Below are 21,775 nucleotides of genomic sequence, written 5' to 3' on the forward strand. Positions count from 1 at the left end.
GGGAGAAATCCGTGCACTCAGAGGTTCCAAAATCCCGGTTACAGGGCTGCGATTGTCCATTACGGTGGTCTGCATGATCGGGGCGAGTTTTCTGATATTTGTGATCCGATGTGGTCTTGATCGTGATCATCGAGATCAGATTGCCTTTGGCTCGTAGTCGGAACCGCAAGTTTAAGCTGGTTGAGATAGCTGCGAAGGAAAGAGTCGGGTGGGAGAAATGCAAGTGCATATTTGGTAAACTCTCCATTGTATGCACTGGTGAACCGGGCTGTGGACCACACAGTATCTGTGTAGGCTTCATCATGGCGTGCAATAGCCAGGAAGTAAATGAGCAGGCTTGTACCAAGCTCCCAGAGCTGTTGGAATTCTCGGGCTATGCGCGAGTTGTCCCTGATCTGTGGCAGTGTAAAGGCTGTCCAGCGGAGTGCTGGTGACACTAGCCAGTGTCCTGGGGAGATCTGTGTGGGTGGGAATGGGAAAGGGAGCCGATTTGGGGGGCGTGGTCTTGTGATTGGCAATTCGTAGATGTCCACATCTTGGATCCCGGTGCTGTGGGCTCTTTCCATTGACTCAGCTACCTCAGCAAGGACATTTGGCACTAGGGCTTGGCCCACAGCTACGTATTTGGGGAGAACCTGGTCCCGATAGTGGGCTGTGAGTGGGCATGCACCTGCCAGGTGCTGTGGGGTTTCTGTAGCTCCACAGCGGCACTGCTTTGGGGAGTCTTGGTGGTATCGGCGGGGCAGGCGATCTACATGGAGCCAGTGTAGCGTAGCGCGGGCTTGTGGTGGGGCATTGACTCTGGCCACAATTGACCATGGCATTGTTTTGGGGATTTTTGGGAAGGCCAATGTGGGGACCTGGTGTGCGGGTTCTGGGAATGGAATTGGGGAGTCTGTGCGTAGGAGGTGTTGGGTTGTGTGTGTGGTCCTAGACCACCGGCTGAAGTAGTGGTTGTGCTCTGGCTTTGTTGGCTGGCTGTTGACGAACAGGCTTGCCAGGTATGGCTTTAACGCTGCTGCCTGGGGGTTTGCTGTGCGCTGTTCTTCTTGCTGCTGGATTTGCTGCTGGATTAGGCCCAAGTTTTCTGCAAGATCTGCTGCTGCTTGTCGTGCTTTGGCTGACGAGCCATGGTACTCAGACTTGAGCCATTTGGAGAATGACTCAATAATGCCTATTGAGAAAAGTGGAGGGGTTGTTGGCATATTTGGCGATGCACGAGCATTCTGGTCATGAATCCATTTGTAGAACTTGTGGACCTGGTACCAGTGGGCACTCTGGATGGGGGCTATGCTGGTGCCGATGATTGGCATATTGGCCAAGTTGCTGTGTGCCACGGTGGGGTCTAGGCGGATCTGGATGTGTCGATTTCGCATGCACTAATCGTTTGTAGATCGATTGCCAGTATATTGGCCAGACCTTATCTCGAAGGTTGATGCGGCGGTGTCTCTGGAGGAAAGGGTTCTGGAGGAAGCACCAGATATGGTCGCGCATTGCCCTCAATGGCTTTAGTGCGCCACTGTTGCCCGGGAGGTCGACTCGGTCAGTATTGCCAGTCTGACAGTAGTATCTGTGCCCAAACTGGAATTGTCCTCTGGTATCGGCTGCGATGTGGCTTGGGCATTGATAATGCACTCAAAAGCAGCCATTGCTTGGCCTGCCTCTCGTAGCACAACTGCTCGGTAAATTGCATGGAGGGATGTAAATCCCAGGCCCCCACTTTTTGCCGGTTGCGTAAGCAGAGTCTCGATTGAGGTATGGTCGGGTACGGCCCCCACAGAATGCCAGAGACCCGCTGTTTCAGTTTCCCAATATCTTGCATCTGGAATGGGGTAAACCGAGTAGGCGAAATGTAGAAGGGGGTGGGCAAATGTGGTGATTGCAAAAGCACGGCCTCTGAGTGTGGTGTGTTTGCACACTGCTTTTGCAGCTCTCACCGAGATGCGTGATATAGGAGCTATTGACCAGATCCTGTACCTCTAGGACCAGTGCCTAGGTATGCTCCAAGGATAGCGCACAGGGGTGCCAATTGGTACTGGTTTGACTGGTAATTCGGCCGATGGGCTCTCAGCATCATAGCTGCTATGCCCAATTAGAATTGCCTCAGTCTTCTCAACGTTGAACAAGGCATTTGTGCCCTTGCAGTATCTGTTGAGAGCATACTGCAGTTTTTGGTAGTCGTGGGCATGCTTGATAACAACTGCTGTGTCATCCATGTACATAGGAGTGTGAGAATAGCGTTGGGCCTGATGCAAGGTTCAGTGTAGGGGAAACATGTGTGTGGGACATGTTCACACAGTGCACACCCTAGCAGCTCCATGACCATGACAAATAGTATGCATGATAGTGCATCCCCTTGTCGAACACCATTTTGCACTGGAAATGGTGCTGAGTCAATGCCGTTGATCATGACAGAGGAGGATGCAGTGCTGTACAGTGCCTCGATGAGGTTGGTGACCTTTTGAGGGAGCCTGTAGTTCTCACGCAGTAGGCGGAAGAGAGTGACATGTGCCACATGGTCATATGCCTTGGCCTGGTCAAGGAACATAATGACTGCAGAGGGGTGCTCTTGTCTCTTGAGATGGTGCATCACACACATTACATTGTGGATAGCATCAGACATCCTGCGGCCAGGAACAATTGCTGTTTGCTCTGGTGAGATGTGGTGCTGGACTGCATGGCCAATGCGTCGGGCCAGTATACTTGTGATGACCTTGAGGTCAGAGTTCAAGAGAGAGATGGGCCTAGTAAGTACTGTAGGTCCAGTGGGTCCTTCTTCTTGAACAATATCACAATTCGACCAGCAGTGAACTGCTCAGTGACTAGGGATGCATCAGCCAAGATGCAATTTGCAATATGCCACAGAGGCTTCGCATGCTTTAGCACACTTGATGTACAGCTCTACTGGTATGCCATTGGGCCCAGGAGCACGTTTGCGGCTTGCACTCTTGACATGCCTCAGTGACCTGTGCTAAGGTGATCAACTCACCCACCATTGCTGTTGCCTCTGCAATTTGTTTTGCTGGTCGAGCATCCACATATTGCTTGTGTAGATCTAGCAGATGATCCACATCTTGGGCTGCTGGTTGGGTGCACTTGTACATGTCCATGTAGAATTGTCTGGCAACTTCAGGGATCATAGTACAGTCCTCCACAATGTTGCCAGTATTGGCATCCCGTAGGGCAGTGATTGTTGTTGAGGATGGTGGGTTGATGGCATTTCTGGTGCGCTGGTAGTTCCATGTGTTTCGCCGATCTCCTTTACGAAGCCAGGTATTTTTGCAGCGGTCAGCGACATGGTCAGCCATGGTCACATATAGTGCCTTGGCCTCCTCTTCAATAGCTGCCATTTGGCTATGAAGTGCCTTAGCTGCTGCACTGGAGTTTGCCACACGTGCCTGGTTTGCCAAGTTGGCAAATTGGCGAAACTTAGAGCGCATGCTACGGTGCTTGCCACGATCTCGTTGGTAGTCCTCCTTGCGAAAGTGGTCAAGTATGTCAGCCAGGACTTGCATGTATGCTGGCAGTATCTCTCTGGGCGTTTCAGGGATGTTGCTGAGGAACATGTCAAATTTCTTGTTGACAAACTCAATATTGGTGTCAATATTGAGTTTGGCAGGGTCCAGACGGTATGGTCGGTGTGTGCGCTTAGGCTCAGGAGTCACAGAATCAATGGTGAGTATTATCGTCTTATGATCTGCCACTGGTAGAGCGGCGATGTACTCTGTGTTCCATCGCAAAGCCCATTCGAGGGGTACCAGAAACAGATCTAGACGAGATATGTACCCACCATGATTGTGGTTGTAGGTGAAGTCATCACCAGTGGCCCAGTTGTGGCATTGGCAGGTGCTGCTGATATGCGTTGGCACTGAAAGTCAAGGATATCCACAGTGTTGTTGTAGAGGTTATACATGGGAATGATGTGGAAATTGCGCTCATCATCATTGGCATGTAGGCGGTCTCTGTATGTTGGGGCAATATTGAAATCGCCACCAATAAGCAGTGTCCAGCCATGTTCCTGGAACATGCTGGCTGCAGTCGCTATATGGAAGTGGAAGTCATCAGTTTCCTGTCCAAAAGGGCCATGTATGTTGATTAACAACAGGCGCAGTGAGGGGATAGTGAGGAATGTTGCTCGTGGTGATGAGAATGGTGTCTGCAGCTCTACAGCACCAAGTGCTTTGGCTGTCAGAATGACTGTGTCATAGTGGGCAGGGCGACCATCAGATCGTGTAGTAGTAGGGGCAGGTGCTGAGCAGACAAAAGCCATTGAATGCTCCCCGTAGGCGTGTAGATGGGTCAAATACACCTTGGAACTCCTGGATGAACACGATGTTCACAGCATTGTCTTTTGCGAGTTGTTCAAACTCAAGCAATTTCCGCTCATTACTCATTGCACCTTGCATGTTTGCTGAGGCAATACAGAGGCGTGGGAGGGAGAGTGGGTGGAGGGATGGTGGTTCAGGGACTGGTAGTTCAGCCCAGGCTGGTGAATCTGGGTATGGCGAGTCAGTGCCCGAAGGCTCCTGTTCTTGTGGATCCTCATTGTCACTATCGTTGTGTTCATCAGGCACAAAGGCAGCGGCAAGGATGTTTGGGGGTGGTGGTGGGCCTCTGGCTAATGGGGCATTAGCCATAGAGCCCGTTGAAGGTCGTGAAGAGGTAGGTCGTTTGCCAATGGTCTCTAACATATCTTCTCGAATTTCTCGAGCTGACATTCAGAAACAGTTCCAGTTGTTAGCAGTTTGGTGCTAGTGTTCTAGTGAGCACTTGCAGCGCCCTGCTTGTCCAACTGTGGGGATGTGTGGCGGGCCTTCTTTGTGTGGGATCGTAGTCTGCGGCTTAGTGGAGCATCAGAGGAATCAGATGCGCTGTCCTCTATGATCTGCAGTCCCTCAGGGAGGGGTTCTGCTGGGGCGGCATAGGGTTGCTCGCTGTCCTCGTCATCTTCAAAGCCGAATTGCTCACTATATGAGCAAACTGATTGGCTGCTGAATGATGCGGCTGAGCTGTGGTCATCTTCGTAGAGGATGCGCTCAAACTCGCTGGCAGTGGTTGGCACACTTGTGCCGTGGGGCAGCTGTGGCCCATATGGCGGGAAGTCAGCAAGGCCTTCTGGGGGAGTTGCCCTGGTTGGCGTTGATGGGGCCTGCTGTGTAGAAGGTGTGGTTGGGAGGGATGCCATTTGTGCATTTGGCGATGCCTCAGCCATAAGGATGGCTGGTGAGATCGAAACTGGTCGGCCATTAGAGTTGCGTGGCTGGTCTGCCGATTGTGCGATGGCATGCTCACTCATTTGCACATCCAGGTCGGGGGAGGGCTCGTGGGTCTGTGCAGCTGGGGTGGCTGCAACTAGTGCCTCAGCTTGGTTGTTGTGGTTAGCGCTATGGCGCTGGGAGCGGGCGCGATGGCACTGAGGGCCTGGGCAGTGGCACTGCTCAGGGTTGATCTCCTTGCATCGTGGGCATGCCATGGTGGCATAATCACCCCGCAGGAGAGGGATTGGGAGCGGATGCTTGTGCATCTTGAAAGATGCAGGCAGCGTCTTCCCGTTGGGGACATGGAGTAGGAACTCCCAGTCTCCGTAGTGGCGCTGGTTGATGAGGACCGGCTCCAGGTGGGAAACTTGGCCGTAGGGCCTGAGTGCTGCGCGGATTCTGTAGGGCAGCGTTGCTGGGACGTGGGCAATGGCTACGTGATGGATCACGCCCATTGCCGATGTCCACTGCAGCTCCTGGTTGCCAAGCCGGAATGGGTGCTTAGCGATGGTGATGGCGTCGTCCAGGCTCATCAGGGTGACGCCGATCTTCTCTGCCGTGCGTGTGAAAGAGAATATCGGGTAGTTGCGGTGCGACGGTGGCACCGTCGGGCGGCCTAGAGCCGCAAAAACCTGGTTCTCAATCAGCGTTGCACGGTCGGGGTTCGTGCTCGCAATTGGCACGTAGATGGTTGCCGAGTTGAGCAGCGGTGCATACTCAGCCTTCTCGGCCTCCATCTGACGTGATGGGCGTCGGGGCGCTGGTGGGCCTTGGCTTGCGCCCTGGCCGGTGCTGCGTCCTCGGGGCGCGCGTGGGCGCTTGTGGCCTCCTACTGCCTCGGCATAGGAGAGCTGCCTGCGCGGTGGGGCAGTCCCTGGCACAGCGGCGGCGTGGTCCGCATGGCCACCGCTGGTGATGCCAAGAGCCGCCCATTCTTCGTCTGGCACTACTGCTGCCAGCAGCTGCACTGGTTGCAGATCTGGCGAGAATCCCGCAGGCCGTGGCGCCACTGCATTGGCCGTGACAGCCGTTTGGGGCGTTTGCGCAGCAGCTCCACCATGGTGGGGATGATGCGCCGTGGGAACGCTGGTCGCAGCCGGGTCATTCGCGGTTGCGAGCTGGGTTGGTGCGTTGCCAGAGGCAACGAGGGGAACGTAGTTCGCCATTTCTTCACAAATTCCAAATAAATTTGAAATTTATGCGTAACAGGTGAAGCGCTATGGCGCTGGCGGGTGCAGTTGCGGTTGGTGGTGTGGCTGTTGGGCGGTACTGGGCGGTACTGGGCGGTACTGGGCGTACTCAGGGCGTAATCCGGGCGTACTCAGGGCGGCAAACAGTGCGTTGCGGCGGCGAAAGAGTGCAAAAAGATTACTGCGCTAAGAGGAGCGAAGAAGAGATGCCCGGCTAGCTCAATCGGCAGAGCGTGAGACTCTTAATCTCAAGGTTGGGGGTTCGACCCCCCCGTCGGGCTGCTCTTTTGCCATTCTCCTTTTTGCAAAAAAAACGGGATCAATCGAGGTGGAACTCGGTGTATTTTTTTGGCTGCGGAATTTTTCGATACGACAATGCTACTGCGCTGGATTTACATGTTGACAAGTAAGTTTTTGATGGTAATAGGGTTGAAGAGTATTGCAGGGATACTTGTGCTTTTTTTTTGTTTTCTTTCACAGCTAGCTATAGGGCCGCAAGCAACTAAATGCAAGAAAACAGCAAGCATAAGTGATGAGGAAAGGAAGCGTCCATATTCTGCACCTGCAGTATATTCATTGTGAGGGAGAGTTTACTGGCATATCTAACTCTGGCATGGCAGCTGAAGGATATCACTAGAAAGGAAGTAGAGGCAATGCGGTTTGGATTCAGTCACCCCAAAGTCGAGTTAGTCTGTTTCAGATTGTTGGGGTTGAAGGTGCGAATGAACGACTCTGCCCTCCCTGAGACAGAACCCAACCGGAAATTAGTGGTTCTGCCTCTGGCCGCGTGGCCCAATGGATAAGGCGCTTGACTACGGATCAAGCGATTCCAGGTTCGAGTCCTGGCGTGGTCGTCAATAGAGCAGCTTCTACATTTTTATCATTTTGCACCTTGCAAAGTGATCTGGGTCTGAGCCAAACGTCATCACTAACTTTTGCATCAACCATTAGAAAATAACCCAGTTTTTGTAATCTTGCAGTAATCGCTTTTTAACTGGTGAATAGATTTCATAATGATCTACTCGTTCATCTTTGACCTTGGTAACCGGGGAATGGGAAAGACAGGAAAGCTGGAATGACAAAAGTTGTCAAGATACTGATTCCTTGATGAGACGATGTATCTTGGCTGCTCTATTCCCCTGCGACCACGCTCATGCGCATTATACATTTTGTCGTGCTGACATTCGGGCAACCCCATGCCCTTCACCACTATGTGCAGATCCAAATCCCTACCTGTATAGACATTGTAGGCCAGAATGGCCCATCCTCCCTTTTTTCTCTTCAGCAATTTCTGGTTATATTCATGACATAAAGCTCATAACTACTGGACTCTCTGAAGGTCAACATGTTGGCTTGCCCGATGTTGGTTTTATCGTCACCGAGAGCTTCTGAAGTCTTCATCGTGACATCCAGTGCTTATTAGATCCTCGTGTATATGATAGTAGTGAGGCATCATGCTAATAATAATTGAATATGATAAAGAGAGTGTGGAAGCAAGAGGTGACGATCTACAGTGTAGGAGGTGCGGTTGATTAGACTCTACAGCTGCTGGCCCAAACCAATACTTGCCTTGTCTAGTCGATTAGAAGCATAATGCCATATGTGTCAGTAGTACCACATCAGAAGCCAAAGAGACACACGCATTGACAAATCGTATGGCTGAGCATGGATAGACTATGGCCATGAGGGATATGCCAAGGTATTTACTCTCTATCATAATGCTCTGCTCATACTGTTAATAATCAGATGAGTATTTATCACCATATATAGAGGAAAATATATATATATGAGAGCAAAACTGAGGAGAAAAGGTGGACTGTTGGGTGCTTGGGGCCCTTTTAAGCGTGTGGTCAATCTTGACATCATGCTGCCAACACCGCCCTATGCCACCATGCTTAATACCTACATCAGATATTTATGTAAAAAGTTAGGCTCTGGGTGTCGTAACAAAAGACATGATGTAGCCAAGCAAACAATCCATACTCTCATTGTTCATATACTTGCCCAGCTCCGATCCCTTTGCATATATCTCTTTCAAACATATGCTTATGCTCTGCTCTCGCCCAACCATATCTCTAGAACTAGGTGATATAGATTTACTGCCAAGCACTATTTATCAGTAAGCTATGAGATAGGTGTGCAAAGTGGTATGTGTACGATTCATGAAAAAAACAGCTAGCAGGTTAGATAAAAACAAAAAAACAAAAAAAAAAAAACAAGCGGAGCTTAGGAACCAAATGGTAAACAAAGGGTGTATTAGTATATGTTAGGATCTGTTAACCTAGAAGATGAGTGGTTATCCGGTATATGGAAAAAACAACTTCTCAAAAATATGTGTAAGGGGAAGAAGGGAGGCTGTTCGGCTGTCTGGGCCTTTGTACGTGTGTGTTTCAGCCTTGAAATTCAAGATCAGGAGTCTCTCCTGCGCCACCATGGGCAGCAAGATCAACACCAACAAAGCAGAGCTAGCACGATTGGTGAGTCTAAAGTACAGGCAGGTGACGCCACAATCCACTTAGGATGTAAATAAATTTGATTGTGATCTGTACATCGATACTGTTAGCAGCAAAAAAAAGAGGTCTTGTAACCGTCGCCTCAGCTTCGTCGACAAAAGCAAAAAAGGAGGGTTACGTTGATCAGAGTGGGATTCGAACCCACGCCTCCGGAGAGACTGCGGCCTTAACGCAGCGCCTTAGACCGCTCGGCCATCTGACCCTCAGTAATTGATGAGTTGGACTAAATTAGTATATACATAAACTCAAGCTTGCTTTTGTCCTTCTGCCGACGCCTTCTGTTTACCACCAGTTCCTTTCTTTCTGCCTCTACTCATCAAGGATTTGGTATGACCATTGCCCAGTCTAACGTAACAACGAGCTGTGCCCTTTCATCTCGCTACCTGTGATGATTAACGGCTGCAAGCTGATCTACAAACCATACTATCAACAGCGCCAGCACAATGGCCTGTGAGCAATCGCGCAGAGCTTAGGGCCCACTTCCCTCCTTTTTGTATCATGTCTGGGTACCAATCTCCACGCTCTGACCTTTGTTTTCCGAGAGCGTACAGCTATTCCAATTGTCCGCATTGCTTATTACAAGCCTTACATAGGTCCTCCTTTTTTCTTCTCTGATGATCGTCTTCCAGTCCATCTTCCTTATGCTTCTAGTATCACAGAGCCAGTATGTCTGGTCGCTCCTCTACTCATCCAATTGGCGGCATGGCCAGAAATGTTTCTATTTTAAACACTGCGTCTCCTGATGGCAAACTGCCGGGCAGTCTCTAGCACCTCATCGGGCATCCCGGCTATCTGGGCTACATACAGGCCATGCGATCTCTCGCAAATTCCCGGCTTGACCTTGTGCAAAAACGCAAACCCACCCTCACCGTCTTCATATATCGCCGTATGTAGTGGCTGCACCCCGGCCAGCGATGGCACGGCATGCGGCACCAGCTCGTGGTAGTGTGTAGCAAACAGCGCCTTGCATCTGACCTTGTCGTGCAGATACTTCAGTGTCGCATAGGCAATCGACACTCCGTCCCTGGTCGACGTACCGCGCCCAATCTCGTCCAGGATCACCAATGACCGGCTGGTCGCATGCCGCAGGATGTCTGCCGTCTCGCTCATCTCCACCATAAACGTCGACTGGTCGAGTGCCAGATTGTCATGGGCCCCGATCCGCGAGTAGATGGCATCAACCACATGCAGCTGCGCTTCGTTGGCAGGCACAAAGCTACCAGTCTGCGCCAGAATCGATATCAAGGCGACCTGGCGCAGGTATGTACTCTTGCCGCCCATGTTCGGCCCTGTCAAAAGAAGTACCTGGCTCGAATCTGCATTAAACGTGCAGTCGTTGGCAACAAACTGGCGGTTTGCAGAAATCAGCTGGGCCTTCAACGATAGGGTGCCGGCCCGCCGATGATCGAGTGCCTGTCATCCCGGTCCGTGACAAACTGCGGCCGAGAAAACTGGTGCCTTGCAGCTAGAACAGCCATCGAAATAGCCACATCCAACTCGGCTAAAACCCTGCTGTTGGTGCGGATCCTCGAGCTGACCTCCAAAACGCTGTCTCGCAGCTCCTCAAAGACACGAAGCTCCTCTGCCCGAATCAGACTATGCACCATTTCAATCTCCGACAACAAGTACGTCCATTCCGCGTTCTCAAACCGGACCTTGCTTTTCAGTGTCTGGATCATACGGAAATCTGAGCTGTCAAGGAGTGTGCTGGCGCCGCTCACAGTTATTCTCTTTGAGCTTCCTCATTCAAATGGGTGAGGCGTGCACTGTAGTTAGGCTAGAGTAGCTGCTGTCTTGTGCCTATGTCATGCAAGGTTATCTCACCCAATTTAGGTCTAAATATATCCAGGTCATCTGGCAGGAGATGCAACCAGTTGGCTAAAAATACACTACCGGTTGATATCAGAAAGAAGGCAGACTTGACGCCGGGCAGGCTTCAAGTCCATTGTGCATCAATAGCTGATAATGTGCGTAGAGCAAGCCGTGCCAATCGAGCAGGTAAGGGGAAGAATGTACCATCGAGGAGCTGTACATGTCACCAGTGTGTGCCGCGGTGCTCATGGTCAAACAAATCTATTTTGGGGGGCACTAACTGAGAAACTGATGCATTGTTCGAAGATACTCATCACATTCGCAGCATCTGGTTGAGCAGAGATCAGAGGGAGAGTGCCAATAGTGGAGAAAATGGCACGGGGACATGCAGCTTTATGTTTAGAGAGAACAACCGACACACAAACTGCCTTTGCCATCAGCGCATATCTCAACGCCACACGATATGAGTGCCTTTTGGCTGGATCGGTGGTTCCAGTGTATTGGGCGCTTCTTCGAGACTTGGCGCATCCGCTGGTCGCGGCTAATCGGCCATCTACTCTACTTTGCAGGCATTGAGGAAAATTCGTCAACAAACCACCGAATCTCTTTTTTTGGGAAGTCGCGCAGGTTGCCAATCAACTCCCCAAGGGAGAATGAGCGGGTTAAAAAAGCGCAAGTGGATCTGCAGGCTATTTTTGCCACACACGCAGAGGCAAATAACAATACAGTTGGAACACAGAGGGAGAATGCGCTTTTGCAAAAATAAAAGGGCTATTCATCCCTTCGCAGTTTTGGAAAACAAAGGAATCTTTTTTCTCTTCTTTTTCCATCGTCTCTATTCGCCTCTCCCCTTCAATCTCGCTATTTTCACGCATAACTCATATTTCTCAGCTACGCAAGCATCGTCTAATAGTGTAAGTCTCCAAGGTTTTCCAGTATTTTTTGGGCTTATCCGTTCCACAGGTGTCCTTCAGCTAAAGCAGTAGTATTTCCACGTTAGGTTAAGCAGTTCCTGATCGTTCATTTCCCGGTTAATGAACCAAGCACCAAAGGCACAGTATTTGGAGCTGAACGCCGACCAAACAAGCATGTCTGGCGATTTCGGGTCCCCTGAGGGCGGTGCGTTTGCACGTGGTGTCGGGTTCGACAGCCAAGGCAACACGCAGGCCAAGCGGACAACATTCTTTGGGCTCAAGTCATCGGAGCCCAAGATGGAGACATACGAGATGAAAGAGAACCCGCGGCGGTCGAATGGGCGGCACGGGCGGCGAGGGTAACGTGGAGAAGGGCAACCACGAGCACATTGAGAACGTGGAGATCACACGGATCGCGCAAAGTTTGGGTGGCTTTCACCTACCTGACGACGTGGTGGATTCCGTCGCCGTTCTTGTCGTGGTGCGGGCGCATGAAGCGGCCGGACGTGCGCATGGCGTGGCGAGAGAAGGTTGCCATCTGCGTGATCATCGTGTTCCTGTGGGCGTTCTTGCTGTTTATTATCATCGGGCTCGGCTTGATTCTGTGCCCAAAGGAGAACGTGTGGACCATGGAACGACGTGGCCAATATTAATACCGACAAGAAGGCGTACGTCGGCTCTGTATGGCCAACGTGTATGATCTGACCGACTGGGTACGATCAGCCGCACGGCATCACTGGATCCAAGACGACTGGCCAGAAGGATCTCATTCTGCCAACTACATCGGTAAAGACATCAATGCCACGTTCCCGCTTTCCAGCGCGAGCCTACTGCCCCAGATCTGATTCCTGACGACCAGGCACCAAACAACAATTTGATCTACCCAATTGCCGGAGCCAACGGACTGATCCTGACGAGAACTGCGGCCAGTATATGACGTTCAAACACATCGTTTGCAGCCAACACGCGGTCAGACAAGCTCAAGGATCCCGACTGTTCTTACGAGAACATCGGCGGTAAAGGAGCTGAAGAACTTTAAGAAGGGCGGTGTGGTGTGGAAGTTTGACTGGATCAACGACAAGATGTTCAAGGACAAGTGGGAAAGAGTACTGGCGCGTCATCAACAAAGGAGGTGTTCAACATGCAGCCGTACTTTGACCCCATCGACAACGGACACGATCAACATCAACAAGAAGTACAATTTCCTGCGATACCAAATTCGAGAAATCATGAAGCTGGAGGGGTGCTATGGCTCTGCTGACATCACCAGGAGCAGTGGAACACGCTGAACTTGGGATAACCGGAGACGCGTCTGGCCAACTACAACTGCATCAAGAAGCTTGTTCTACGTCGGTACAGTCGACGATAGACAGAGCGTGCGGTGTCTGTTCACAAACTATATGCTAGTGGCGTTCGCGTGCCTGCTGATGCTGGTGGTCTTGGTCAAGTTCCTGGCTGCGCTGCAGTTTGGCAACAAGAAGCGGCCGATGCCGCCCAGCAAGTTTGTTATCTGCCAGGTCCCCTGCTATACCGAGGACGAGGAGAGCATTGCAAAGACGGTGGAGTCATTGGCGGCGCTCGAGTACACCGACAAGCAAAAGCTGATTTTCGTTATCTGCGACGGCAACATTGTGGGCCACGGCAATGACCGGTCGACGCCGCGCATTGTGCTGGACTGCCTGGGGGTTGACCCCGAGTACGACCCGCCTGGCCGCGACTACCTGGCCATTGCTGAGGGCTCGCGCCGCCACAACATCGGCAAGGTGTACTCGGGTCTCTACGAGTTCGAGGGACACGTCGTGCCGTTCATGGTTGTGGCCAAGGTCGGCACGCCAGACGAGTCGAGCCGGTCGGGTAATCGCGGTAAGCGCGACTCGCAGATCCTGCTGATGTCGTTCCTCAACAAGGTCCATTTCGATCTGCCGATGACGCCGCTCGAGCTGGAGATGTACCACCAGATGCGCCACATCATTGGGCATTCCGCCCAAGAACTTTGAGTACCTGCTGCAGATTGACGCCGATACCGAGGTCATGCCCGACTCGCTCACTCGTCTGGTCTCTGCGTGCTCGTCGGACCAGCGCATTGCCGGGATCTGCGGCGAGACCATGCTGGGCAACGAGAGCCAGAGCTGGACCACCATGATGCAGGTGTACGAGTACTTCATCTCGCACCACATGGCCAAGGCATTCGAGTCGCTGTTTGGCGCCGTTACGTGCCTGCCCGGGTGTTTCTGTATGTACCGGCTGCGCAACTCTTCTGGCAAGCCGCTGCTGATTGCCAACCCGATCCTGGAGGCATACTCGGAGCTGCACGTCGACACGCTGCACAAGAAGAACCTGCTGTCGCTCGGTGAGGACCGGTACCTGACGACGCTGATGATGAAGCACTTCCCGAACTTCAAGCTCAAGTTCATCCAGGACGCCAAGTGCAGGACGATTGCGCCGGACAAGTGGTCGGTGCTGGTGTCGCAGCGCCGTCGGTGGATCAACTCGACGGTGCACAACCTGGCTGAGCTGCTGTTCCTGCCCGACCTCTGCGGGTTCTGCTGCTTCTCGATGCGCTTTGTGGTGTTCCTCGATCTGTTCGGTACCCTGACGATGCCGACGACGCTGATCTACTTTGCGTACCTGATCTATGTGGCGGTGACTGGGCTTGCCGATGTCGGCTACATCTCGCTGATTCTCATCGGCGCTATCTACGGTGTGCAGGCGATCATCTTCATTCTGCGGCGCGAGTGGCAGCACGTGGGCTGGATGCTGATTTACCTGTGCGCATACCCGCTGTGGTCGTTCGTCCTGCCAATCTACTCGTTCTGGCACTTTGACGACTTCTCGTGGGGCAACACGCGCGTGGTGGTTGGCGACGGCAAGCGCAAGATCATCGTCAATGACGACAAGCCGTTTGACCCGGCGTCGATTCCGCAGCGCCGCTGGATGGAGTACGAGAACGAGCTGGCCAGCGCCGGTGTCCTGAATGCACCGCCGCCCAACATGAACCCGGGCAGTCGCGAGGACGAGCGCCAGTCGATGTACAGCAGCCAGTCAGGCCCCATTAGCCGTCATTGGCAGCGCGGTCGGGTTTGTGCCGGCTGGCGGCACGGCCAGCGTGCATGGGTCATCGGCTGGGTCGGTGTTCATGGGAGGCAGCTTTGTCGATCCGCGGCTGTCAACGGCGATGACCAACCCGCAGATGATGGCGATGCAGGCGCAGTCGCCGTACACGTCAGTGGCGGTTCCGAACCAGGGCGCGTGGGTGCCGCCCAATACCATGTCGATGTACAGCGAGGCGCAGGGAATGCGGCCCATGTCGCATATGTCGGCCGCCAGCGGACCCAACAGCCTGCATGTGGTGTCGATGTATGCGCCGCAGCCGCAGGAGTTTGTTCCGAGGGCGGTCTACTCCAGTCAGCTACGGAGTTCCAATGGGCCAGCCGCCGATGGCGATGCTGCCCACCGACGACCAGATCGTCGATGCCGTGCGGCGCATCCTGGCAGGCGCCGATCTGACGCAGACCACCAAGAAGCGGATCCGCATGCAGCTGAACCAGGAGTTTGGGTGCGATCTGACGCCCAAGAAGGACTTTATCAGCAGTGTTGTCGACCAGATGCTGGTCGGTGGCATGTAAGCCAGCTGTGCTGTCCTCATCCAATGATAGCCTTAAAATCCATTTTTCTTTCTCAATACACAACATCAACTCGCGCTATACCCGGATGCGCTTGGACTGGTGGCTGTCGTCATCGGCTGAGTCCATGGCGCCCAGCATCTCGGTCCCTGCCTCGCTGTCATCGCTGACCAGCACCTCCTCTTCCTCTTCTTCCTGGCCAGCAGCAGCCGTGCAGTCTTCGCCAAACATAGGCGGCTGCATGGCTGGCAGAGCATTGCGATGGATGCGGAAATCGCGCGCGGTGCTGCGCTTCAGGTAGTGCGCCAGCGGGGTCTTGAATTTGGCGCCCAGCTGGTTGACGTGCTTCTCGGTCATCTCAATCTGATACACGACATTGGAGACCAGCGCCGAGTCGCGCGTCACCCGGCTCTTCGTCCTGCCGCCCTTTTCCTTCTTCTTCTTGCCCTTCTCTTTCTCGTCGGCCTGGACCGGCGCACTGTCTTTGCCGTAGCGCAGCACGACAGTGTCGTAGAATCGAATTGTCAGATCCGAGCACACAAACTCGAGGATGTTGATATATGACTCAGTAATGGGCAGCAGGGGAATGGCCAGCTTGCTGCGTGTCAGCTGGTCCAGTGCGCGCAGGAGGTCAAGGAATATGCGCACGGGCAGGTCGCTTGTGGTGGCCAGCGAGCGCTCAAAGAGCGAGCAGATGATGGATGCTAGCGAATGTAGGCGCAGGCAGATCCGCCGCTCCGCGTGAATGCTGCCCACAACCTCAGGGTCGTCGTGCCCGTCGGCCTCAGTGCCCACGCAGCGGCTGAGCTGGCCGGCCGCCCAGTTGATTGTGTGCAGCTCATTGCGGACCCACCCTGCCAGGAGCGTCAGCAGTGGTGCGAATGTGCGCGGCAGGAACAGATCGAGGTCGTCCTGATCCATTGCCTCGTCATCGACATCCTCACCCTGCAGGGTCCTGGAACGCCATGCCCATTCGGTCGACGAAATGCGAAATCTCGCCCAGCTCCGCCGCATCGGTCTGATCGTTGGCTGCCGCCGGTTGGGTATCGGCCGAGTACTGTGCCAGCGCTGTGTCGGCAGGCTGTAGATGCGCTTGCACGGCGGTTATTAGCGAAAACAGCGCCTTGAGCAGTCCCAGGTCACTGGGGAGCTCACCGCCGAGCAATGACGCGGTCCATCGTGCCAGGCGGTTCAGTGCTGCGTATGTGTGCTGTTGGTCTGACCCATCTAATCCAGGAAGCTCCGCGACCAGCCACTCGTTCAGGCCCTGGATGACGCCAATAACAACAACCACGTCCTTGGTCGCAATTGGCCGCTGTCCAAGCAGCGTGCTGACTGATCTCTGCAGGCTGGCAACTAGAGCAGCAGCGGCTCTGGCCATCTGCGGTCTGCTGGGCGTCGTGGTTTGGGAGAAGCAGACAGCGCTGGGATTCAGAATCGCGAATGCAAGTAGGCCAAGCAGATTGCGATCCTTTAAGGTGCTGGCACATGCTGCAAGCACCTCGCAGCTGAGGATCATTGTGGTGCGGCCCTTGGCTTGCTTTGGCTTCAAGTACGCAGGCATATCGTCGCACTCACTCGCAGTGTGAATGATGACGCCGCTGTAGACAGTATATGCCAGTTCAAGCACCTGCTCAACTCTGGCCCCAGGAATCCTCAGCAGGGCAGTTTCAAGCAAATGCCTGACTAGTGGCTGGCTCGCTGACCAGGTGATTGCACGACCAGCCCGCTCGACAAACCAGTCATGCCCATGGATCTCATTCATCGGATGCTGTTCATCATCCTGGCGCTGACGGTCAGGCAGGATTAGCTGCAGAAGACCAATAGCTGACTCTATAGTCACCAGCGATAGCTCAGCCGGATGGGTGATGATGCGTTTGTTCTTGTCGTCCAGGCACCGCGTGCACAAGGTGTCGGCAAACCGTGCATATTTCATATACAGCTGGAGCGCAATGTCGGGGTTGTCGATAGTGCAGCTGCAGTTTCCACGCACGCTGTGCATGGCCACATATTCGAAGCACGAGTCTAGACAGCCGATCACCAGGCGGATCGTGTTGTGGTTGCGCAGCGTCGACGGACTGCTAATTGAATAGTCGCCAGTCGGGTCAAGCTCAAAGTCCTCCATCTCTGCTTTGGCAAACCGCGCACACAGGTCACGCAGCTGGTCGCACGACTCATTCGCCACTGTCGCAAATTTTGACGACCCTGCTTCATTCTGGCCTAGTAAGTCGGCCTGCGCGCTCGTTAGCTTGCCGTAGCATTGCAAAAAACTGCCAATGGGCATGGCTGACTTGTGCGTCGACGGATTGAGGCACTTTTGAATATTGATCGGCGAGTCGAATCCGCCGTTGCCCTCGTAGTACTTGGCAAACTCGACCGCGGAAGATGCTGTGCAGCGCATTGAGCAGCATGGCGTTGCTATTAACAGAGTTGCGCTCAAATAGCGCGCTGAAGGCCCTCATACGCGCGCGCACGCACTTCTGCCTGCTGCGTGAAGCACCGGCGCAGCAGCCCAACCATCTCCAGGAGCACTGATGAGAGCAAGTCTGCCTGCCGCCCACCAACCACATTCCTGTGCGGCCTCTGAAAACTCTGCAATCATTGCAAACAGCCCTGCCAAAGCCTTGTGCCGGTCTTCGATGTTGTGCGCAAACAGAATCTTGCGAATCACCAGCAAGAGGGAGCTGCGGAACGGTGCTTCATCAACTAAGGATCGGCAGTACTGCTTTGATGAGCGACTCGACTGTCTGCGCGTCCAGCACCGAGATTGAGTCAAACACATCCATGACCTTGGACCAGTGACTTGCCCACCGCATCCGGATCATCCTCCACCAGCTTCCCTAAGAGATCCAGGCACACGGTATGTGAGTCGTTCTGAAATGCCACGCGGTGCAGGATCTGCCCAATGACTTCAGACCGCACAAACTCGTGCATCTTGAACGCAGACCGCAGCGAGTTCACACAGATGCTGTGTACTCGTGAGCATGCCTGTGCACTGTAGTTGCTGCGCTTGGATGCTGCGCTCTCGATAAGGCCGAGACACAGGTGAATAAACGACTGTGTCACCTGGTCCCAGCCATACGACGTCCGTGCCACCACTGTTTTAAACAGGCTTTGTGCGTCAAGCGTAATCGCTGGCAGATATGGACGGATCCAAGACGTTGTGTCGAGCACCAGCGAGTCGTGGATGCTCTTGATCACTGTCGTGCGCAGAAACCCTGTAATCGTCTCCTCGAATCGGTGGATCCGGGCCAGCGACAGCAAGCAGGCAAAAGAGAATGTCGACAGTGACCGCGACACCCCGTTGATTTCCTTAGCATACGCTACCACTGCTGAGCCCAGGTCCAAGTCCTGCTTGATGCTGTACGAAATATGCAGCATTACTGTGCCTTCAATGTCGGCCAATTCGCGCCCACCCTCGACTTCGAGCGCATCAAACACCGAAAATATACCGCCAATGATCTCTTGTCTGTATCCGTTACGTGCAAATAGCAGCAACTGATAGACCATTGCCGGAAGTTCAGTCAGCTCTACTTCCCTGAGCTGGACGCAGCATGCGGTTGGCTACTGTTCCAACAAGCTGCTCGCTCAACACGATTTCGCGCAGTAAAGCGCATACGGCTACCGAGCACTTGGGATCCCATCGATACGAGCACGCCGATTCGACCCAGTATGCCTTTGAGTTCAGCACCAGTACGTGTTACGCTCGATCCCTCGCTACCACCACCTGTGGCTGCACCTAGCCCCTGACTCCCCACGGGACACAATCTCCACTGCTCCAATCAGACCAAGGGTATCCAGCAGCATGGGCAAGAAATTCGTCAGTGGACTTGGAACTGACCCACGCGCCCTGAGTTCTGCCAGGATCCGGAATGCCACATCGATGATGGACCGTGGACTGAGCTGCGGGAGCACTTCTAGGAGCTTGTCGCTTACTGCAGTCCATCTCTTGTTGTCCTCTTGGTCTGCTCCCTCGTCGCATATGCCGCCCACACATGCACTCACTATCGATCCGAGGACACTCTGCCCGCGCTCTAAACTGCCTTGCTCAATTAATGCACTACTACCGCGGAACATGGCCATGGTTAGGGCTGTACCGCTGCTGTCATTCTCGAGGTCATTTTCAGTCAAGCTGTAAATTACTTTGTCTTCAAGCCCAGACAAATGCTCTCCGAGGGCCGTGTAGTCCTTCTCACGTCCCAGTGTCAACAGTAGCGCTGCTGTCTCCGAATTAACTTCCGTTGCCATTATTGACGCAATTTTTCAAACTACCAAATGGGAACTAGGAGGGGAGGAAAGCGAGCCAAGCGCATAAATCTGCTGCGCAGTTGAGGTTTCAACAGCAGCTTGATTACGCTGTCAGCAGGCAGCGCCAGTTCTTGATCAGGCGATCAGAGTCGGTTCTCTGTCTGATATTCCTGTCTGATGGCTGCTAGTGGGCAGGACTGGATGAGCGATGTCTGATCCTCGAATGCATGTATACTCCAAAAAGACAGCTGAACAGTATATAGACAGAATATATTCTTTAACCAAGTGGACTGTCGGTGTAAGGGATACCACTAAGCAGGTAGTTTCTCCCCCTGGACGGGAGATATCCAACCACTTCAACCCTAGGCTCGCTGGATCCTCGGTGGTAGATGTGTTCAGAAAGCGCGTTATTTGCCGTTTGTCTCATATCACCTGGGACGAACCAATTTTAGAAGAGAGGGTAATCCGGATACCAAAGCGCACATCGTGCCGAGAGATGGCGCTGTTGGGAATGTACACAATGCTCGAGAACAGAATGAGCTGTGTCAGCGTGCTGCTCCAGATATATGCTGGTTCGGTATTCTCTATGCTACTTCCAGTACCGTATATAGCTCCAACAAGAAGCCAGCGTAGGTGGGGGAGCTGCGGAAGAATGGTGACAAGGTCAGCAAGATTTACGGGGGATTGAATAGCGAGCTCTTCCAGTCCTGTCCAATGGATTGTGCGAGGAAGCAGCATCGGGAGACTTGTCTGAATAGCAATCTCGGTTCTGGAGGCTAAAAAATGTTTACTAAAAAGAATCTTTGCTATGGGACCTGACTACGCTGTCATAGGCCGTATTCCGCCCCATCGAAATGTTGATAAATAGCGATTGGGCGTGCTGGAAGGGAAGAATTGCTAAGGGCCGAAATCTATCCACCTTGTCATCTATAGTGACAGTCTGTAGTGGTGAGTCTTTGAAAAAGGCGAGGGAACTGGAGTAATTGAATGGGTAGTGGTCCAGACGCAGGACCTTTAGTTTAGGGAATAGCAGCGGCGACAAATATGTAGCCTTCCTTTTTGTCAATGAGAAAGCAGAGGACCTATGGAATAGTCGGAATGTCAAAAGACTTTCGAATACTACCGATCCAGGTAGGCAGTCCCTAAAGATATCCCACGAGTGTACAGCATCAGAATAAAATAGCCACAGGCCTATTAGTGAAGGCGCAAAAATTCTAGGGATACGCTCGGCACTCTTACTGTCTATGTGAAGAGACAAATGCGTGAGGTGCTGTGAAAAGCTGTTGTGGCCAAAAATCGGAAGTGTGTCATGAAGAAGAGACAGTTTTGTTAGCTGTGGCAGGTAGAAGTCCAACAGAATGCCAAGCGGAAATGGCCGCTGGTTCTTTGGAGGATAGCTGTTTGATATGTAGGACAAGTGCCTGACATGTGGAGATATGCCGTATAAAGTAGGTGTAAGGTTGTTGATGGTCCCGTACTGGTATCGTCTGCTCCGAGGACGACGAGTCCCTGCAGTCTGCTGCAAGCTAGAGGATTGGTCAAAGCAGAAGCACCTCCTGCTAAACTGATCCACTTGGCTGTGCTGAACCCAAATGTTTCTAATATGTCAGCCAGAGCAGAAAAAGTCGATGGTACACCCCTGTGGTGAGATAATTAACTGTCTAGCGTACTGGCTGTGAGCTGAATTAACAATATGCGCAATGTTTGTTCTGTATAAAATGGCGTGTGGCGATGAGGTTGAGAGGAGTATTCCTTTAGATATGAGGATGGCCTGAGTCGGAACTGTTTTCAAGTCGAAGTTTTTGCTCAGTGGTAGGTATATCGCATAAAACAATCGCGCAAGTGTAAACACTCTCCTTTATAGCTTTCCTCTAGAGCTGGCACACTTGGTTAAGCAGGAGGTAAGAAATATATGTATCGACGTCGCCTGGACCAAACAAAGCTGATACCGGTACTGTATATGTTCACGATTCGTTGAAGAATAGGTGGTCTCAGAGTCGTCCAGTTCGCCATTAGTGTCAAAGGTGTGTTTACAAGATGGAGCAGAAAGAAAAGGGAATTATAGTCACTACTGGCAACTTGGCCACTATGTATATATGTCGACCCTATCCAACACCGCCCCAACCTTGCTTGGCAGGGCTATTTCCTGCTCTCGCACATTCACATGGGTCTTACAAATCAAATCTCCATGGGATTAGGTGTCATTACAGGATTGAG

The 21,775-nt window shown here is 52.8% G+C and overlaps 7 protein-coding genes and 3 non-coding genes across 10 annotated transcripts; 4 read left to right on the top strand and 6 right to left on the bottom strand.

The window, feature by feature from the left end:
- Positions 1-59: 59 nt before the first annotated feature.
- DL89DRAFT_256038 (uncharacterized protein) lies at positions 60-1,313 on the bottom strand (the record flags this gene model as incomplete). Its single annotated transcript, XM_040885405.1, has 1 exon — positions 60-1,313. One exon carries the CDS (start codon positions 1,311-1,313, stop codon positions 60-62), a length of 1,254 nt encoding a protein of 417 aa, XP_040745832.1.
- Positions 1,314-4,759: 3,446 nt separating this feature from the next.
- On the bottom strand, positions 4,760-6,424 carry DL89DRAFT_291577 (uncharacterized protein; the record flags this gene model as incomplete). The annotated part of the gene is made up of 1 exon (XM_040890212.1): positions 4,760-6,424. The coding sequence occupies one exon, from the start codon at positions 6,422-6,424 to the stop codon at positions 4,760-4,762; it is 1,665 nt and encodes a 554-aa protein (XP_040745833.1).
- A 232-nt stretch (positions 6,425-6,656) lies between these two features.
- On the top strand, positions 6,657-6,729 carry DL89DRAFT_t27. Its single transcript has one exon. It is a non-coding gene; the product is annotated as a tRNA-Lys (tRNA).
- A 500-nt stretch (positions 6,730-7,229) lies between these two features.
- On the top strand, positions 7,230-7,302 carry DL89DRAFT_t28. Its single transcript has one exon. It is a non-coding gene; the product is annotated as a tRNA-Arg (tRNA).
- Positions 7,303-8,332: 1,030 nt separating this feature from the next.
- Positions 8,333-8,764, top strand: DL89DRAFT_265969 (uncharacterized protein). Its single transcript, XM_040886916.1, is given in 2 exon segments — positions 8,333-8,643; positions 8,659-8,764. The coding sequence occupies 1 exon segment, from the start codon at positions 8,340-8,342 to the stop codon at positions 8,535-8,537; it is 198 nt and encodes a 65-aa protein (XP_040745834.1). The 5' UTR covers positions 8,333-8,339; the 3' UTR covers positions 8,538-8,643; positions 8,659-8,764.
- A 317-nt stretch (positions 8,765-9,081) lies between these two features.
- Positions 9,082-9,163, bottom strand: DL89DRAFT_t37. The gene has a single exon. It is a non-coding gene; the product is annotated as a tRNA-Leu (tRNA).
- A 432-nt stretch (positions 9,164-9,595) lies between these two features.
- On the bottom strand, positions 9,596-10,631 carry DL89DRAFT_265970 (uncharacterized protein; the record flags this gene model as incomplete). The annotated part of the gene is made up of 2 exons (XM_040886917.1): positions 9,596-10,335; positions 10,395-10,631. Coding segments are annotated over 2 exons (888 nt in total), but the record flags the coding sequence as incomplete, so codon positions are not given.
- A 2,456-nt stretch (positions 10,632-13,087) lies between these two features.
- Positions 13,088-15,313, top strand: DL89DRAFT_282476 (uncharacterized protein; the record flags this gene model as incomplete). The annotated part of the gene is made up of 3 exons (XM_040889688.1): positions 13,088-13,594; positions 13,698-15,044; positions 15,119-15,313. 3 exons carry the CDS (start codon positions 13,088-13,090, stop codon positions 15,311-15,313), a joined length of 2,049 nt encoding a protein of 682 aa, XP_040745836.1.
- A 32-nt stretch (positions 15,314-15,345) lies between these two features.
- DL89DRAFT_265971 (uncharacterized protein) lies at positions 15,346-19,586 on the bottom strand. Its single transcript, XM_040886918.1, is given in 10 exon segments — positions 15,346-16,255; positions 16,293-16,625; positions 16,647-17,698; positions 17,785-17,856; positions 17,876-18,032; positions 18,055-18,099; positions 18,122-18,853; positions 18,879-18,986; positions 19,015-19,056; positions 19,076-19,586. 10 exon segments carry the CDS (start codon positions 19,556-19,558, stop codon positions 15,389-15,391), a joined length of 3,891 nt encoding a protein of 1,296 aa, XP_040745837.1. The 5' UTR covers positions 19,559-19,586; the 3' UTR covers positions 15,346-15,388.
- Positions 19,587-19,833: 247 nt separating this feature from the next.
- On the bottom strand, positions 19,834-21,602 carry DL89DRAFT_265972 (uncharacterized protein; the record flags this gene model as incomplete). Its single annotated transcript, XM_040886919.1, is given in 7 exon segments — positions 19,834-19,980; positions 20,076-20,348; positions 20,374-21,114; positions 21,147-21,197; positions 21,217-21,329; positions 21,391-21,429; positions 21,497-21,602. 7 exon segments carry the CDS (start codon positions 21,569-21,571, stop codon positions 19,836-19,838), a joined length of 1,437 nt encoding a protein of 478 aa, XP_040745838.1. The 5' UTR covers positions 21,572-21,602.
- Positions 21,603-21,775: the final 173 nt, after the last annotated feature.

This window comes from Linderina pennispora (genome assembly GCF_002104995.1).
Source record: "Linderina pennispora strain ATCC 12442 chromosome Unknown DL89scaffold_3, whole genome shotgun sequence".
Taxonomy (NCBI): domain Eukaryota; kingdom Fungi; phylum Kickxellomycota; class Kickxellomycetes; order Kickxellales; family Kickxellaceae; genus Linderina; species Linderina pennispora.